Consider the following 20,995-nt stretch of genomic DNA (forward strand, 5'->3'; position numbering starts at 1 on the left):
TAAAAATTCATTAGTGCAATTATAACACTAACCTTGCTATTTCTCTGACCAATACAATAGCCTCCAGCTCATTAAGAACAGAAGGATCGCAATTATGTGCTAGGGAGGCACCACTGTTTTTCTCAAGGTTCCAGAGCCGACAATGAGTATACTGCAGCCTTATACCAGTGTCGCCTTCAACCTAAAACAAAATTCCATGACAGTCAATAACTCAGTTGCAGCGACAATTAACACTGATTTCAACTTAATGAACTAATCAATGCAAAAGTTGATACTCCAGTAAGAAATATAAAACCACAGCTAATGTAATATGTACTGAATTAGAGATTATAGTGTGATTATTAGTGATTATATAATATCACTCCATTAATCTTAGCGTGTATTTCACATACATTCGTCTACAGCGTGCTAAACATGGTGTGATAGCAGTATAAAATACTTTCTTTGTAATCTTACATGTATTATGCATTGTTCTAACATTTAACACTTGTTAATGTACTCTGCAGTTAAAGTGACATTAGTTAGTTGTATAATAATCTCTCCCCCGTGCATCCTTTACTTTCTACCATGAAAACAACCACAAAATTTGAATTTCTTAACAAGTAAAAATAAATGATCTCCCAAAACTGATCTATGGCTCCTCATATAACTGCTTGTTTTTAAAAAGTGGCATTAACAGGAATAACTTTGCTGAGAAGAATCAGAATAATGTTCTGCCTTACAAAAGCACATTAATTACCACTGGTTACATCATAGTTATCTGTGGGTATGACAAAATGACATTATCTCTAAGAGAGAGCTCAGATGTGCAACCTGCTGGCAACTGTCACAAGCAATCCAACAACTCTCATGCATTAGAACAGTACATGGGAGAAAGAGTGTAGAAAGTGTTACCATTCTATCATCATAACGTATGATATACCTTTAATGTTTTTACTAGACTATATTCAGCAGTGAGAGTGAAAAACGTTATTTATTATTAAATTTAACACCCACCCAAGAACATTCTGAAGGAATGTTTAATACGACAGAAAGGAAGAGGAAATTCGTTTCCCCTTACCTGCAAAGCTTTGTTCCAATTAAACTCATAATCTTTTAGCCTTCTCTGTTTCAAGTCATTGATGATTACTGCTGACATTCCTAGGACATCAGCTGTATCTTCTGCCATGTCTTGTCTGGTTGCTATATAGATATACATAAAAATGACAGTTTTAACGAGATACTTAGGCTGCCGAAACACCTTCAAGCTTTTTACTTAATGACCACCAGAATATGTGCTCTAACATTAAAGAAATTCAGAGCTGCAGATTTTGACAATAACATGTGACAAACTTCATTTGATAAAAATAACTCAGCTTTTTGGAAAAAAAAATGGAAAACACAGTGGGGAAAAAAAAGTGATAAGCTACAATATGAGAAGACGAATTACCTTAATACAAAACAACTGACAACTACGTAGAACACGTACAACAATGGCATCTCACGGTCTGACCACCGAGGGTACCTGATGACAGCAAAGGCTGCATGCATCGCAAAACTTACTTTGTCACTCTTGGTGCGACCTATATTTTTTTTAAATTTCTGATCACAGGTGACACTTTAACACATTACTGCAGCCAAAACCCAAATCAAAATTAGCAAATCACTGAAAATTTTGAAGATTTGTTTGATGTAAAAATGTCTAGTGCAAGTTAATTTATAACTTTTTTTGGGTGCTACAGAAATATTAATTATTAATTATCTCTCAAAATTCAGAACAAACAGAAAATGGATGTGCAAATTTCTTCTGGGCCACTTACACTAAAAACCATTAAAAATCGTGTTCTGAATAGGTCAGTGGATGTCACACAAAACCTTATAATGCAGCTGGCTCTTCTGGTACCATTGTCCAAAACAGAGGCAAGTGCCCACGCTCACCCCAGTCTACCACATAAAAGCTGGATGTACTCTTTCAAATAGACGTATAGTGGTATTCATATGCCACAAACATTACACTCCAATTGGTTCTCTCAGCAGAGTAAGAGTAGAGTACATGTCTCAAAAGGATAGTGTCCAATGAGAAGGCAATTAGAGAGCATTTGAATTGGAAAATTGAGAAATCCCATATGTCCATTTTGTGGCAAAATTGAGTTACCTATGATTTTGTACTTTAGACATGTAGGTCTATCATGATATAAACACCATATGTTCTGTCATTTTCTTTGTTGTTATGTAGCCATCATATCGCCTAACTGAAGAGAAACCCAACATGTACAAAAGTTGTAGGATTTCTCAAAATTTTTAGTTGTCAGCAGACTTGTCTCAGCAGCCAGAGACAGTGGTCGTGTGTGTGTGAGCTGAGTTTGCATGAATGTGTGTGTCTATTTCAGAAGAAGGCCTTCTGGCTGAAAGCTTACATGTTTAATAATCTTGCTGTTGTGCCTGTCTGCGACTCAACATCTCCACTATATGGTGAGCAGCAATCTATTCTTCTCATAGTATTGTCGAAAATCCATCACTGAATGATGACACTGAAAGGGCAGCAACAGCTGAGTTAATAGTGTACAAGTAAATAGGAAACTGAAACAGATTCCACCATTACAGACCTCTTGTTTGATTTTATACAGAACCTGCAACTGCCTCAGATACCAATACAAGACATGTTTGACTTGCCTCAGCTTACAGAAAATGTCTTTCACGTGTGTGAATTATAAAGTGGAAGAGCCAGGTTTTATCTCTATCGTGAAAGAATAGCACTGAAAAGGCCAATGAAGTTTGCCCGTATCTTTTTGATTACAGAAATGGAAATGTTGGACAACACATTAAACACCATTACTTGTTCTTTGCCTCATTTGGAGGCCAAAATAAAAACCATGCAGTGGTTGGATTTTGTTTAATGCTTGTGGCACAGGAAATATTTCTCTTCATTGTCCAATACTTTCTACCCATTACTTTTTTCAGCATGGTAAAAAGGAAAATTAGGAAGGTGACTAGAACATATTTTCCAAAAGAATATGCAGAACTAATAAGAGTCCAGCACGAAGTTGAATTTTGAATTGAAAATACCAAAAACAGAAGAGACATTAAATTTAAAGGAATGGTTGCCAAAGTTCTATCAAAAGAATGCTACTTCTGTTGAAACTCGAGAAAGGCCTACACAAAGAAATAACAAACAGCACTTTCACATAACACAATTCATGCAGCTGTGCTATTCACATGGAAGTCTTGGTGTTGTTAAAGTTAGACCATTCATTGATGGAGCAGAAGAGCACACATTCTAGCTGGCTGATCCTTCTGTAATTCCACTAAGCCCTGTAAGTCAGGCCTATCAAGATCATGTGTCTATAAATGAGAAGAAAGTGCACCTAAGGTGCTTTCTACCATTTCCATCAAAAGAAGAAACCGTCCAGAACTTCTACTCTCATATATGAAACTGGCCAACATGTGTCAAAGAACTGTCAATGTGTGGAGTATAATGCCAAAGGGAACAGAAAACAGGCATAATTTGTTTGATTTTTGTGCATACTAACAAGAAAGTATGAGTTGAGTAATTTTAACTCAATGTAAAGAAAATTTATCAAAATGGTCTACAGTGCATTGGCATCCTTTCCTCTAAACTCAGTTTAATGAAAAATAGGAAAAATGGAGTTTCAGCATAATTTTAAGATCTAGAATGTTTTTGTATCTCCTGAAAAAGTTGGTTTTTTTTTTTTTTGGACATCTGGGTTTTCTCAATAGTCCCATTCATTTAGCCTTGCTTCAGTCATTGGCAGGAGCTCCCCTATTGCTAGGTTGGTTTCATTCATGGCTGCTTGTTATCCCTTCCTTCCAGCCCTTTATTTTCTCCCTGTTGCACAATTCTATGCCAGAAGAGCAACGACACTGTATGTATGGAAACTGCACAGTGGCAGTTGGAATACAACATGCAACCATGGCTGTTACTTCTAACAGTTTGCTGTCCAGAATTCACTTATTCTCTAGCATACAAAAGAACATCACCTCCTTTCCATGCCTCTGCAGCTAAGAGAGGGAGTTCTAAACGATAAATGCTCATGTTAACCTTTTTGTTAGGTAGGCCTCGACATATGAGATTTAATGCTTTTTTGATATTATCTACAAAGAACGTGGGTTTTGTAGATAGAACGAATTCCCCATATGTTCAGTTGCAAACCACGAACTGATGCGAGAAAGTTTTTGCAGTTCACTTAAGTTTGTTTCCTCTTATGCTGTGGGCAGGGAGGGAAAGTTCTTAGGGTTGTAACAATCTGCAACGAAGCGTTCAGGTCTGTCTGGATACACTGCCAGAGCCTCATGGCCGCATACCTCTCAGCATGTCTGGGGAGTTAGCAGCTTGTGCACTGATAGTGTGATCCCTGCATAGTCACGGGGCTATCACTGTGTGGGTACTTTATGCCTCCATAGGGACTGGTTGCTTCTATGACAAATTTTGAAATAGTGGAGGTCGAACTTGGATGTAGAGACCAAACATGTTTTACCTGAAATAACTCTCATAACATAAATAAAGTGAGAAAAGCCATAATCAATGTAATAGATTGTCAAAACAGAGTCTGTCCTACAGACCAAATATGAACCAGCATCTGATGCTGACCACAGAATGATTCTACTGCCACCTACATAGATATGTATAAGGATAACATAAGAGAAATTAGGGCTCGCACAGAGGCATACAGACAGTTGTTTTTTCTCACTATTTACATGTAGAAAAGGATAGTAAATGACTAATAGTGGCACAAGGTACCCTCCGCCATGCACCATATGGCTGCTTGTAGAGTTCCATCCCCACCAACGCATTTACTCACAAAAGAGCTGCGAGTCCCCACCTCCTGGCAGGGTAATATGCAAAGATATATATATTTTCCTTTCAAACTATGACGATAAATGTGTAAGCAGGGAATCACACAGCCCCAAGTTCTGATCATTTAGAAGAAGCATTAAATAAATGAATAAGCAAGTGGTACAGGTAAGTAGAATTAATGTTATAGAAATTAAAATCCACTTCAGTTATACATTAAGGAATAGGAGTAAGGGATTACACCTTATTGTAAGAATTTTAATCTATGAAATAAACAAATAAAAAACTAAGAACACTAAGATAAGTAGCAATCTTTTTTCTTTAATTGATCAAAATTTTGAAACTTAAAAAATTAGAACTTATTCAGTGCAATGAAATAAAACTTACATACTAGCAGATTTATTTTGTTTATTCTTCATGATTAATTTTGCTTCATCCAGAACATCTTTTAAGAAGACAGTCTGTCCACGTCTGGTACTCATTCCATGGATTCTACCAAATTTTACATGTTTGAGAGTATGTGCCCATGGCAGCCCAAGTTTCTTAAGTGTTGTGAACAAAGTTGAAAGATGATCACTTTGGCCATTCTCTACAACATATATCATCTCATCAAATTTAAACCTCCTGTGTCGTTCTATTGCTGCTGCGATGTCTCTGGTTAAATACAGCATTGACCCATCACTTTTTACAATAGTAACTTTTCTTCCGTTTAAATCAATAACACATTTCCCATCTTCTTGTGTCTGCACAAACCCATTTTCTTTCATCATTTCCAGTACCCAACCAATGTGCTTAGCTCTATACATTGACTCCCAGTGGAAATCGTCATATTTTATTCCCAATCTTCTGTACGTTTTTTCCAGCTCATTTACTGAATACTTGCGAAATAGTTGCCATTTTCCCAGTTCCTCAGAATCTGCATTTTCCATCTGTTCAAAAATTTTTCGAGCCCGAACATGGATTTCTGGATTGTGTTCTGCCTCTTTATTTGCAGTCACATATGCCTCATACAGGGAACCAATTGGATTTTGTTTAACTACATCATCTGAATATTTTAGCATGTCCAGTCCAACTGCTAACAAGCCCATCTGAGTACCCCAGTCACCAAGGTAGTTCAGCTTCAGTACATCAAATGTTAGGTACTCATGTAATTTTGAAATAAAATTTCCTATTACTGTTGAACGCAAATGACCCACATGAAATGGCTTTGCAATGTTTGGGGAACTGAAATTAAAGAAAACTTTGTTAGACAGATAGTTGCAACTACTGAGTAACTAAAAACTACAATCTGTAAATCATGTGTATAAAGGAACAGCAATATACCAAAGGATTAACAGAATGCTGCTATTTTTCCCTTCTAAACATGAAACACCATTTTTCCATTCAACTAGTTATCACAAAAAAACAACAAGTACCAAGTTATTGCAACACAAAACATTTCAGACCCAATTTTACAGAATCAAATGTGGTATATGACTGGTACCTATGACATTATTGCTACTACAAACATAATTTAATACAGTACTTTTAATATAAATGAAGGCATCACACACAATTTTAAGGAGAGTACATTCATATTCCGAAAAAAGAAATTTGTTTTTATTAATACACCAAAAAGGGTTGTTTGCTATCCGGCCCATGTCCTCCTCTGTTTGCTTTAGTTGCTCATCTGGGTTTCTGATTCTTTGTTGTTGGTGTTTACACAACAGTATTGCCCTCTAGCTTTGTTGTGCACATTATGATATGATGACGCAACTGGAAAATTCATAATCAGGTCTTCAGACACCATATACTTATTTGCTTTATCTACTGAAAAACGTAGCTGCAAAGGTAATGTCAAAAGCAATTCCTGAAGTAACTGGTCTAGTGGCAGTAATTGGTTGAGTAGATATTGTTATTTAAAAGGACAATAATCAAAGAGAAGAGCATAACCTTCAAAAGCACATACATGTAGCTGCCCGATAACTAAATAGATGAGTCAGCAATTCAGTGACACACTAAAAGCTTCAATTTATAAGGTTTGATTGAACTCCAGACAATATAAAATTTTTAGAAAAGTTTTACCACACTTGCCATGAGCTAAAGTAGAGGGCATGGAAGTCTGCCTCCACAAACTTTTACAAAATAAACTTCTTTAAAATATGGTGCACTGCTTGATGTGCTTCTACCAGGTGGTCAACACAGTGTTTATACACACATCACATTTCAGAATTTGCCTTTAAAATTACTGGGCTTCTTAAATTATGATACTGATAACTCTATGGGGATTTGTTATGAAGATTGTTGGCTGTGCAATTGATCATGTTCTTTCAAACGAAACCTGAAATCTGTTGTGACACGATAAATGTGTATCAATATAGCTGTGACAGTTTCTTACAATTCATTATGTACTGGACTATTTTCTCTGCTAGATACTTGTGCTGAAGGACCTGAAGAAAATGAGGACTCACAGTGTGTTAAAAACTTATTCCTTTGGTCCCACCTCATCTGCTGTAGAGTATTCAAGGATCACATACTACTCAGCATTATTCACTGTAAATTTATCTGGTAGACATATCCAAAAGACATGATCTGAGAAAATTGGTGACAGCCATGTTAGTTTCACTGAGTTGGTCCATCAGTTAATGTGGTAATGAAATGTGATAAATTTAAAAGGAAAGAATGAAAAATCACACTTTCAGTGCTTTTTATCCTAAAATTTGTCAAATTCAAGACCCTATGAACCTCCTAAAACAAGCCATGATGGCGATTTACTGTAACCTTGGCATAAACCATTAGTGTTCATCACACTTATTTGTTAAAGATTGATCTTTGCAAAAAGCACATATGGTCTTGTTTTTCCAGGCAATTACTGAAAAGAAGTTCCATGGGTAAGTGAGCAATTATATGATATGCTGATACTGGAGTAAGAATACATTCTGTATGCTTGCTGATTCATGAGGAGCTGGCAGATGATGTGAACTGGTGGCTCACCAACCTCTGATCAGATGCTGAGAATGAATGTGATAAATTGCTGCACAGGGTAGCCACGAGGTCTGAGGCATCTTGTCACGGTCCACACGGCTCCCCCCATCAGACGTTCAAGTCCTCCCTCGGGCATGGGTGTGTGTGCTGTACTTAGTGTAAGTTAGTTTAAGTTAAATTAAATAGTGTGTAAGCTTAAGGACCGATGACCTCGGCAGTTTGGTCCCATAAGACCTTACTTCAATGAGAAATCTTCCTAAGCCTCCTGTGGCCAGCCTAACTCCCTCATGGTGGACTGTCTCAAAAGCTGAAGGTACGACGGGTTTGGCAGATTTATAAAACATGCATCCACAGTGAAACTGGTAGCACACAAAGCTCTGTAAACCTAGAGCAGGCAGTCTTGAACTGCATCCCATGCCCCTTGCACACTGCATTTTAAAATATTAAGTGATTTAGGGGAACGACTTGTATGGCTTATGTCCCTCAGGTGGGCTACCACATAAGCTTCTGGGTGAAAGTGAGGCCTAGAAACCATGCAGTGGTTTAAAATGTAAAACAATATCCCATAGTCTAAACAAATGAAGATTAAAAACATGACAGGAATGATTGAACACACACACACACACACACACACACACACACACACACACACACACACACACACACAAATATTTTCTTTTTCCATCAAAAACTTAAAACCAGTTATTATTTCCCCATATTTCCCTATTTCTCTTGCTTCCTGTCATCTGTAGCCAATTTGTGTACTCCTATAGGTACTGAAAATGTATCCACACTTAAAACACTACCTTGAGGGCCACTATTCTCTTGTGTAAAATGATCAGATATGACAATATCTACATTGTTGGTGTTGTTGTTGTTGTTGTTGTTGTGGTCTTTAGTCCTGAGACTGGTTTGATGCAGCTCTCCATGCTACTCTATCCTGTGCAAGCTTCTTCATCTCCCAGTACCTACTGCAACCTACATTCTTCTGAATCTGCTTAGTGTATTCATCTCTTGGCCTCCCTCTACGATTTTTACCCTCCACGCTGCCCTCCAATACTAAATTGGTGATCCCTTGATGCCTCAGAACATGTCCTACCAACCGATCCCTTCTTCTGGTCAAGTTGTGCCACAAACTTCTCTTCTCCTCAATCCTATTCAATACTTCCTCATTAGTTATGTGCTCTACCCACCTAATCTTCAGCATTCTTCTGTAGCACCACATTTCAAAAGCTTCTATTCTCTTCTTGTCCAAACTATTTATTGTCCATGTTTCACTTCATACAAATACTTTCAGAAATGATTTCCTGACACTTAAATCTATACTCGATGTTAACAAATTTCTCTTCTTCAGCAACGCTTTCCTTGCCATTGCCAGTCTACGTTTTATATCCTCTCTACTTCGACCATCATCAGTTATTTTGCTCCCCAAATAGCAAAACTCCTTTACTACTTTGTCTCCTTTCCTAATCTAATTCCCTCAGCATCACCCGACTTAATTCGACTACATTCCATTATCCTCGTTTTGCTTTAGTTGATGTTCATCTTATATCCTCCTTTCAAGATGCTATCCATTCCATTCAACTGCTCTTCCAAGTCCTTTGCTGTCTCTGACAGAATTACAATGTCATCAGCGAACCTCAAAGTTTTTATTTCTTCTCCGTGGATTTTAATACCTACTCCAAATTTTTCTTTTGTTTCCTTTACTGCTTGCTCAATACACAGATTGAATAACATCGGGGAGAGGCTACAACCCTGTCTTACTCCCTTCCCAACAACTGCTTCCCTTTCATGTCCCTCAACTTATAACTGCCATCTTGTTTCTGTACAAATTATAAATAGCCTTTTGCTCCCTGTATTTTACCCCTGCCACCTTTAGAATTTGAAAGAGAGTATTCCAGTCAACATTGTCAAAAGCTTTCTCTAAGTCTACAAATGCTAGAAACGTAGGTTTGCCTTTCCTTAATCTTTCTTCTAAGATAAGTCGTAAGGTCAGTATTGCCTCACGTGTTCCAGTATAAACTGATCTTCCCCGAGGTCGGCTTCTACTAGTTTTTCCATTCGTCTGTAAAGAATTCGGGTTAGTATTTTGCAGCTGTGGCTTATTAAACTGATTGTTCGGTAATTTTCACATCTGTCAACACCTGCTTTCTTTGGGATTGGAATTATTATATACATTATTACTCGGTAATTCACATTTAAGTATCTGCCAGATGGTTCATCGAACCACATTCGAATTATTTCTCTACCGTTTCACTATCAAACATTGCATGGGAAAAAACGAACAATTAAATCTTTCCATGTAAGATCTGGTCTCTCTGATTTCGTTACGATTATCATTTCTTCCGGCACAGGTGGGTGTTGCATTTGGAAATTGCCACTTCAGATTACATGAAAAGATCTCACTGCAATGAAATACACCTTCGTTTTAATGATTGCTATCTCATCTTGCATATCATGTCTGTGACGCTACCTCGCAAATTTTGTAATAATGCAAAACAAGCTGCCCTTTTTTGAACTTTCTCAATGTCCTTTGTCAACCCTATCTGATTCAGATCACACACCAAACAGCAATACTCCAGAAGAGGACAGAAGTGTAGTGTAGGAAGTCACTTACTAAAGTGTTCTGCCAATAAATCATAGTTTTTTGTTCGCTTACCACACAACATTATCTATGCGAGTGTTCCAATTTAAGTTACTCGTAATTTTAATCCATAATATTTAGTTGAATTCACTGTATATTTTGTGAGATTTATTGTGGAACCGAAATTTTGTGGATTCCTTTGGAACACAAGTGGATGATTTCATACTTTTAAATATTTAGAGTCAACTGCCACTTTTTGCACCTTACAGATATCTTGTCTAAATAATTTTGCAATTGGTTTTGATCATCTGATGACTTTACAAGATGGCAAATGACAGCATCATCTTCAAACAATCTAACAGGACTGCTCACATTGTCTCCTAAATTGTTTATACAGATCGGGAACAGCAGAAAACCTATAAAGCTTCCTTGGGGAACTCCAGATATTACTTCTGTTTTACTTGATGACCTTCCATCTATTACTATGAAGTGTGACCTTTCTGACAAAAAAATCACAAATCCAGTTGCACAACTGAGACAATACTCCATACACACGCTATGTGATTAGAAGTTGCTTGTGAGGAATGGTGTCAAAAACCTTCTGGAAATCTAAAAATATGGAATCAATTTGACATCCCCTGTCAATAGCACATATTACTTTGTGAGAATAGATAGATAGCTATGTTTCTCAAGGATGATATTTTCTGAATACACAATGGCTATTTGTTGCTAAATCATTTCCTTTGACATGATTCATAATGAGACCCAAGTTTCTCCTGGCACATACAACTTTCAAATAACTTCTGAGAATTCAGCCAGGTAACACTTTCAGTGACCACCGATATTTCGGCGGGAGAACACCCCGTGATTTTAAAGGCAAACTGCAATGAACAGGCAACATACATGCAAATTTAAAACCTCGGTTCTCGGACTGATTGCAAATTTGTTTATGGAAGACTTCGAGGAACGTGCATTGGAGTCGGCATCTTTGAAACCCGCCTGTTTCTTTAGATATGACGACGATACCTTTGTTTCTAGAATGAAATTCTCACTCTACAGCAGAGTGTGCGCTGATATGAAACTTCCTGGCAGATTAAAACTGTGTGCCGGACTGAGACTCGAACTCGGGACCTTTGCCTTTCGCCTTGCCCGCGAAAGGCAAAGGTCCCGAGTTCGAGTCTCGGTCTGGCACACAGTTTTAATCTGCCAGGAAGTTTGATACCTTTGTTGCTTGGCCTCAAGGTAGGGAGAATCTGAATGTCTTTCTAGAACATCTGAAATCGATCCACCCTAAACATTCGTTTAACGATGGAGGTGGAAGAGGGTGGTTCGTTTCCTTTCTTGACATGTTGGTTAGGAGGAAGGATGCTGGATCATTGGGACATGCAGTCTACATGAAACATACTCACACCAACTTGTACTTACAGCCTAATAGTTGTCACCATCTGGCTCAGCGTGAAGGGGTAATTCGTTGGGGTTGGGTTGTTTTGGGAAGGAGACCAGACAGCGAGGTCATCGGTCTCAGATTAGGGAAGGAAGTCGGCTGTGCCCCTTCCAAGGAACCATCATGGCATTTGCCTGAAGCGATTTAGAAAGATCACGGAAAACCTAAATCAGGATGGCTGGGTTACTTCATACTTTGGTACACAGAGCACATGTCGTTTCTGACGCTGAGTCTTTGCCAGCTGAGCTGTTCCATCTTGAAGTTACATTTCCTCAAAATGGTTATAGTGATAGACAGATTGAATGTGCATTGTGCTATCGATCAACTGTACATCGGGTGATTGATGATAATTCTGAGTCAACACCTAAGTCTACTGCCTTTCTGCCTTATGTAGGAAACACTTCCAACAAGATCGGTCGTATTTTACAGAAATACGATGTGAAATGTGTTTTCCAACCTCCATCTAAAATTAAAGCACTTTTGAGTTCTGTTAAGGATGATCTTGGGTCTGCATAAGACGGGTGTATATCGCATTCCTTGTAGCTGCGGCATGGCATATGTTGGTTAAACTATCAGGACCATGGAGGACCGATGCACTAAGCATAAATGGCACACACAATTACAGCAGCCAAGTAGATCTGCTATTCCGATGCATTGCTTGGATACTGGTCACCCCGTGTTATTATATAACACCGAGATATTGGCATGCATGTCCAGCTATTGGGAGAGTGTTATTAAGGAGGCAGTTGAGATTAAATTAGCAAGCAACCTTGCTAACAGGGATGGAGGTTTTTGTTTAAACTCTGTTTGGAATCCGGCTCTCTCCCTTGTCAAAAAACAGAGGGACACAGTCACTGCTACCTCACCTGCGAGTTCGTAGTCTCACTATCGATAGCTCTGACTGTGGTCATCTTTGGTGGCACTTGTGTTCAGTGTGTGTGTTATCTTTCCCACATCAGTCCGAGAAGCGAGGTTTTAAATTTGCATGTACGTCACCTGTCCGTTGCAGTTTGCCTTGAAAATGGCGGGGTGTTCTCCCGCCGAAACATCAGTGGTTGCAGAAAGTGTTTCCTGGCTGAATTCCCAGAAGTTATTTGAACGATTCATAATGTTTGAACACAATATATCTTAAAAAATCCTACTGCACATTGGCGTCCATGATACAGGTCTACAATGCAGCGGATTACTCCTGTTTCCTTTCTTGAGTGCTGGTGTGACTTGTGCAACACTTTCTAGTCTTTAGTTGTGGATCTTTCAATGAGGGAGTGATTGTATACAATTGCCAAGTATGGAGCAACTGTATCACCATTCTCTGAAAGCAACCTAATTGGTATACAGTCTGTACCAGACGCCTTGACTTTAAATGATTTAAGCTGCTTCGCTACACCTAGGACACCTAATGTAAGTTACTCACATTGGCAGTTGCTGTCGATTATAAATCTGGAATATTTACTTTGTCTTCTTTGGTGAAGGAATTTCAGAAAACTGTGTTTAGTAAATCAGCTTTAGTGGCACAGTCATCAATAACATTAGCATTGCTATCATGCAGTGGATGTGCTGACTGCACGTTGCTGCTGGTGAACTTCACCAATCTTGGAAATTTTGCATTCTTTTAAATCTGCCACGCTTTTTTTGTCGCTTCTGCAACAGTGTTAGGACCTGTTTTTTGCACCAGGGAGGATCAGTACCAATTATTACCACTTTAATTGGTACATACCTCTCAATTGCTGTCAATACAATTTCTTTGATATTAAATCGTATCTGGTCAATGCTTACATAGTCAGATTGGAAGGATGGAAGATTGTCTCTTAAGAACACATTAGGCGGATTTTTGTCCGCTTTCTTCAAATAAATATATTTTGCTTTCTTTTTGTGGACTTGAATGTTATGATCTTCAACTTGCTGCAACAACCTTTGGTCATGAATTCCTGTTCCCATCACGATGCTCCCTATTTGCCCTGGATTATTTGTTGACAATAGGTCAAGTATGTTTTTGCAGCCATTTACATTTCAAGTGGGCTCCTGAACTAACTGTTCAGCCATTTACATTTCAAGTGGGCTCCTGAACTAACCGTTCAAAGTAATTTCATACCACCATCCAATGGTGATCCTCCCACACTCCCACCTAACCATCCCCTGGTCACCTTCCAGGAATTCCTAACTTCCAACCTGGCCTCACCATTCTTCCCCAGTTTCCTCCCTAAGAACAACAACCTTTCAACAGAAGAAAGGACTGTTCTACACAACCTACAAATGGATCCTGACTTGATCATCCTCCCAGCAGACAAAGGTTCCACCACAATTGTGATGAACCAGAGTGACTACCTGGCAGAGGGCCTCCACCAGTTGTCTGACAACCTCCACCTACAAGTTCTGCCAAAGTGATCCCATCCCTGAAGTCCAACATAACCTCTAATCCTTGCTGAAATCCTTAGGTCCTTCCCACAACCTCTCCCCTGAATCCATCTTCCTACGCACCCCAACAACAGCCCGCACACCCACCTTCTACATGCTCCCCAAAAATCCACAAACCTAAAAATCCTGGGTGCCCCACTGTGGTTGGTTACAGGGACAACAGGGACACCCCCCCCCCCCCCCCCCGAAAGAATTTTCGCCCTTGTTGATCAATATCTCCAACCAATTGTCCAAAACCTAGCCTCACACACTAAAGATACCAACCACTTCCTGTACCAGCTCTCCACCATCCCCACATCCTTAATCCCCCGCCCCCAGGATCCCTACTCATCACTGTTGATGCAGTCTCCCTACACATCAACATCCCTCATGCCCATGGCCTTGCCACAATTGAACACTACCTCTCCCAATGCCCGGCAGATTCCAAATCCACCACTTCATTCCTCGTACTCCTAACCAGCTACATCCTAACCCATAACTACTTCACCTTTGAAGGGAAGGTATACAAATAAATTTGTGGCACAGCCATGGGCACCTGCATGGCAGCCTCGTATCTCAACCTCTTCATGGGCCACCTAGAGGAAACATTCATACCTTCCAAAAATCCTAAACCTCTGGTCTGGTTCAGGATTATTCATGACATCTTTATAATCTGGACACCACGGTCAGGACGCCTTATCTTCATTCCTCCACAACCACAATACCTTCTCTCCCATCCATTTCACCTGGTCTTCCTCCACTAATCATGCCACCTTCCTTGATGTCTATTTCCTCCTCTCAGATGGCTCCATCCAACCTCAGTCCACATCAAACGCACCAATTACCAACAGTACCAGCACTGACAGCTGCTACCCCTTCTGCACCAAAAAATCCCTACCATACAGCCTGGCCACCTGTGGTAGATGCATCTGCAGGGATGAGAACTCCCTTGCCCAGTATGCTGAAGGCCTCACAAAGGCCTTCACAGACAGGCAATACCCTCCACACCTAATTCACAAACAGATCTCCCACACCATATCTTCACACACACCTGATCCTCACAGCCATCCCAAGAACCAACCAGAAAGAAGCACCCCTTGTCACCCAATACCACCCCGGACTGGAATGACTGAACCATGTCCTTCGCCAGGGCTCTGATTATCTATCATCATGCCCTGAAATGAGGGGCATCCTACCCAAGATACTACCAACTCCTCCCAGGATAGTGTTGCACTTCCCACCTAACTTCTACAACATCCTAGTCCATCACTATGCCACTCCTACCCCCAATCACTTGCCACAGGGATCATACCCCTACGGAAGTCCCAGATGCAAAATCTGTCTAATCCGCCCATCCAGCAGCACCTACGCCAGTCCTGTCACAGGGTTATCCTACCCCAACACACGCCAGGCCACCTGCAAAAGCAGCCATGTTATATACAGCTCTACTGCAACCATTGCACAGTGTTTTACATTGAAATGACAACCAAACAACTGTCAACTATATGATCAGCCACCACTAAATAGTTGCCAAAAACAAGGTGGACCATTCAGTAGCACGACATGCAGCAGACATAACATCCGGTATTTCAATGGTTGACTCACAACCCGTGCCATCTGGATCCTGATCACCACCACCACCACCACCACCACCAGCAGCTTTTCTGAGCTGCGCAGATGGGAGCTATCCTTACTGTATATCCTTTACTCCTAGAACATTCCTGGCCTAAACCTGAGGTAATTTGCTGCCCCCAACCCGAGTGTGTGTGTGTGTGTGTGTGTGTGTGTGTGTGACACACACACACACACACACACACACACACACACACACACACACACCGCCCCCTGCCCCCGTACCCTCACCCAATTTGTGTCTCCACATCAGTTGTGTACCATTATCTCACACCCTAGTCTGTGAAATCGAGTGCCCAGCCATCAGTCACCTGCCCCCTCTACCTGCACCCCTAGGTAGCCCAAAGATGGCTTCCTACTCTCCCATGAGCCACTCCCCCCCAACCCCCTATCTGCCTCCCACCTCTCTCCATCCCCCATCCCACCTGTACCTACAACAATTTGAGCTTCAGTGCTTTCCATTAGCACTTGGAGCTCTGGTTCTTTCCCAACACAGCTATGACAATATACAACTACAATACTGACTGTTGCTAGGTATACCATCATCCTTTGTTTGCCCTGCACCCTTTTAGATTGACACACTTACTGTAGTTTCCCCAAGACCCTCTAACTTGCAGAACCCAAAAACACAACACCCTATGACGAAAGTCATGGAATATGCAGGCTACATTGTCACAGAACTGTCTAAGCTTCTGATTCAGACCATCCACTAGGATCTGTATCACAGTTGCTTCAGCTTTAACTCACAGGCATGACTGGTAGGCTTTACCACTATAGCTAGCAGCCCAAAACCAGAGAGAATCTATTCTGAGCCAAAGTGAAACACATCGTTACTACTCACATGAGCCACCACCTGCAGCTGACTGCATCCTGTGCTCTTCATGGAATTCAGAAGCACCTGTTCCACATCTCAAACGACTCCTACTGGCTACTGGTATGCACACAGAGTGCGCACTGTACTCTTTCCCCTCCTTGGCAGCAATATCCCTAAAAGGCCCCATTATGTGACCAACGTTGGAGTTGGAGCTCCCAGCTACTAGTAATCCCATGCTCTGTGACTGCTCAGATCTTGCTGGCCGAGAGTCTTCCCCTGAAACAAGGCAAGTGACTGCATCTGACTCAAGATGTTTGTCAGACACAGACAGCACCTGAAACCCATTCGTCTCTTTGCTCTCCTAATTATATGATAGCATTCTTCCCTTGTCACCTAAAACGTTACGAGCTTATTTGCAAATGATCTGCAATTGGGAGATCGCCATTCCACAGACAAGCTGTTTTTGTAGTCTCCATGAAGACTATGGCATGTATGCATCAGCGGCATTGTAGATCATGCTAGTGATGTGATATAATGATCTATGGGCACATACTCTACATTCATTCGTAGCAGCTGGCTGTACAGTGTACAGACTACTTTCCTGTGCATCAGGCACTGTTCAACAATTTGCTATGTGTACTCATATCAGGAAGCGACAAATGAAGGCCAGACAATTGACCACTTCACACTGAGCACTGGGTGAAAGGACTGGAGAGCATAAAGATAAATCAGTTGCAAGACTGACTGTAATAGTGCTCAATTGCACGCCTGCCCTTGTTCTTAAGGCATAGATCTTTTAGTAACAAGGGGTCCTCAAAAGCCGAACCATGGGGGCAGCTGGTAATGGAACTCACAGCACATGGTGTGCAGATAAAGAGTAGATGGAGTCACTGTTGACAAGTTTGTGGAGAGTCATTAGGAGAACGTCAAGGCAACATATGGTCACCTGATATCTAGGAAACAAGTACAGCCCACGTCACGCGGTCGCAGATGTTGTTCTGCCTGCTGGATACTTAAGACCAAGCACAGCCTCTAGCAGAGCAGTCAGTTGCTCACTCACTTCCAGGCCAGGGGGCATCTACACTTGTAGCTCATCAATCTGAAGCAGCCAAGACCATAGCACAGGCCCCACTCACACCACTCTACAAGCCACTCAGGATGAGGCTTCACTATGAATTGGTACCATGCCAGCAACTTTGTTTCTGTTATTCTCAAGTGATAAACGATTTTTCTTTTGTTATTGGAACTAATTTATTTGTGAACTTGTGCCATGAATAAATCTTTCTTTGTTTCAACTTGGGAATCATTGTTTTCTACGGTTTGCATCACCAAGAAGTAAGATATAACAATTAGTTGTCACTGGTCCACAACACCTGTGCAAGAGTGGCATGTTTGAAAGTGACGTACTTGGGCAAATTATTCATGCCGCGTTCTTGTGGTCTTAAGCGATTGATGTTTTATCAGGTTTGATTCCATGCGAAAACAGGTAGGGCCAGTGAATGTATTTATTTTGAGTGGTAAAGAGTACAGTAATCTATAACCAATAATATTTGTTGCAAATCCCGATTTTGGTCACTGTGTGGCCATGTTCAGTGTTTGGTGTTAAATTTATTGTGATACATATCTTATTGAAGTTGATGTGCTGGTTTATAATGCGAGTTTACTTTGAGTATTTTTATACTTGTATACTCTGATCAAAATTATTTTGTGATTGACAGGTTGCAGTGGTCAGCATTCAGACAACCACACTAAGCAAGGCTCTGCTTATACTTACAAAACAGGCAACACTGCGAGCATGTAGCGCATGAGAAAGAACTACCATTGTCTGGCCCCTTGACTTGCTGAAACGTCAGTTCCGAAGTAATTTTAATCAGCGCATAGTATGTTGCATTTGCCAAGCTAGGCAATAATTTTATCAGATTTGATTCCACACGGAAACAGATGTGCCCAGAAACTGCATTTATTTCATGGGGTAAAGAGCACAGCAATCACTCAAAAATATTGTTTATTGCAAATCCACATCCACTTGCTGGGCACATCCATTTTCCCATGGAATCAAACCTGATAAGCCTGCTGTCGTAAGCTGTCGCCAGCACACCGCTCGGCAATGAGGTTGTGAGAAGATAGATAGTAGGTGCAAGCAACATGCCTATCAGGAGAATGGCCAAATAGAGACTTGCTAGCAACGTGCCACCAATACCCTCTCAACCGCTAGCATTTAGATCACCGCAGCGGACCAGAGGCCCAGTCAGTCAGAGAGTACATCAATGACTCGAGTCATCAGTCACAACCCACTGGGAGTCATAGTCGCAGATAGCTCAGCCTCTAGCTCAGAGTCAGTCAGTATCTAGCGACCACAGTAATGTACATAGCTGATTTGTACTTCACCAGCAGTGAGGCTAACATGGACTGTTACGAAGAGCTTGTACCACAACATCTGAACTATCTTAAGTTAAGTAACTTCTTGTTCTTATGAATAAAGAACCCTGTTAATACATGCGTGCAGTTTGTGTTATAGAAGATGATACTGGGCACCAAACAACATCCTCTCCTTGCTTTCCATGGGACAAGCCTACATTGACTACAAGACAACACAGAAACTGGCATCGCATATAATTCAGTGCAGATTTTGCTTGCTTCTCTTGTGTTTTAGCTTGCAGGGGTGCTCATTTCTCACTGCTAATGTGGTGTCATGTTCTTGCACATATTCCACGAGGGGAGCTGCAGAACTAATCCAGTTTCTCTTTTCAGAGGCTTTGCTTAAGTTTTACTATAATGTATTTGTCTAAACTATGGTTGCCCCACCTGTTCCACTGCCTGCCCCCACCTCACAGCAGCAGACAGCCAGTGTGATGGATCTAACACAAGTTTTTCAGTTTCAGAACCAACAAATTGCTGCCTTGCTGACAACGGTTCAACAACTACTGGCTGCACAAGCCGTGTCGGCCGCATAGCAGACAATCTGACTGGCCCAAGAAGTGCCGCCAACCAGTATACCAACGTTCCGGCAATTTAACACCGAAGAGGAATGGTTCCAATACCTGACACAGTTTCAAGCACATTGTGAAGTTCACTGAGTTTAAGGTACTATAAAGCTACAATACTTTCTTTTGAATGCGGGGTCCCCAGTGTTCAGGTTAATACAAAAACTATTTCCAATGGTGTCACCTAACAAACTCAGTTATGACGAAGTAACCACTGCATTAACTCAATACTATGGCTACAAAAGTCCAAGGAGCTGTAGCTAGATATCAGTTTTTTCATTCGCAGAAAAACCCAGAACAGATGCACCATCAGTGGTATACAGAATTAACAGGCAGACTAGGAAGTGTAAATTTAGGTGTAATTGTGGCAACTTTTACAGTGTTTTAATGATTAGATTCAACGTCCCAGATACAGGATCAGGTCCTTAAGTACTCTGATCGAGCACTTCCTCAGATTAGATTAGATTAGTTTTTCATTCCATAGATCCGTGCTGAGGAGATCCTTGTGGATGTGGAACATGTCAATATTTATTTATTTATTTATTTTTTACACTGAAATAACTACACTAATAGTATGAATATATACAATCCATCATTTGTTTCTATTAAAAAATTCATCAATGGAGTAGGAGTAGTTGGCCACTAGTAAGTCTTTCAGGCTCCATTTAAACTGATCTTTATTTTAACTAATTTTTTTATGTTTGCTGGCAAATTATTGAAGATGAGTGTTCCTGAGTAGTGGACCCCTTTTTGAACTAAAGTACGTGGTTTTAAGTCCTTGTGCAGATCATTTTTGTTCCTGGTATTGTATGTATGAACTGAGCTGTTTGTTGGAAGAAGAGATATATTATTCAGGATAAATTTCATTAAGGAGTAAATATACTGAGAGGCAGTAGTTAGTATACCCAGCTCTTTGAAGAGGTTTCTACAGGACGTCCGTGAATTTACTCCACAAATGATACGTATTACACGCTTTTGGACTCTGAAAACTTTTGTTTGACTTGAAGAGTTACCCCAAAATATTATACCATACAACATTATGGAATGAAAGTAGGCAAAGTATGCAAGCTTTTTCATTTTTATGTCGCCTATGTCAGCTAACACTCGAATTGCAAAAGCATTTCTGCAGTTCTGTGGTGTGCTCCTCCCAACTGAATTTATTATCAAATTGTAATTCCAAGAATTTAAGACTGTCAACCTCTTCTATCTGCTCTTCTTCATACTTTATGCATATGCTGGGTGGAAACCTCTGACTTGCATATAGTGAGTCTTTTCGATGTTTAATGTCAGTGAGTTGGCTTTCAACCATTTATTAATATCCATGAAAAATCATTAGCAGATCTTTTTAGAACTACACTCGACATACTATTTATTGCAATACTTGTGT

The 20,995-nt window shown here is 40.4% G+C and overlaps 1 protein-coding gene across 1 annotated transcript in view; it reads right to left on the minus strand.

Annotated features, from left to right (window-relative positions):
- The window catches only part of LOC124556622 (probable arginine--tRNA ligase, mitochondrial), a 55,152-nt gene that overhangs the window by 14,401 nt on the left and 19,756 nt on the right, over positions 1-20,995 (minus strand). The window contains exons 3-5 of the mRNA XM_047130591.1: positions 5,184-6,016; positions 1,061-1,182; positions 33-181 (exon numbers count right to left, since the gene is read on the minus strand). Coding sequence (XP_046986547.1) covers positions 33-181; positions 1,061-1,182; positions 5,184-6,016 — 1,104 coding nt within the window. The remainder of the gene's footprint in view (positions 1-32; positions 182-1,060; positions 1,183-5,183; positions 6,017-20,995) is intronic.

This window comes from Schistocerca americana, chromosome X (genome assembly GCF_021461395.2).
Source record: "Schistocerca americana isolate TAMUIC-IGC-003095 chromosome X, iqSchAmer2.1, whole genome shotgun sequence".
In the NCBI taxonomy this organism is placed as follows: Eukaryota; Metazoa; Arthropoda; class Insecta; order Orthoptera; family Acrididae; genus Schistocerca; species Schistocerca americana.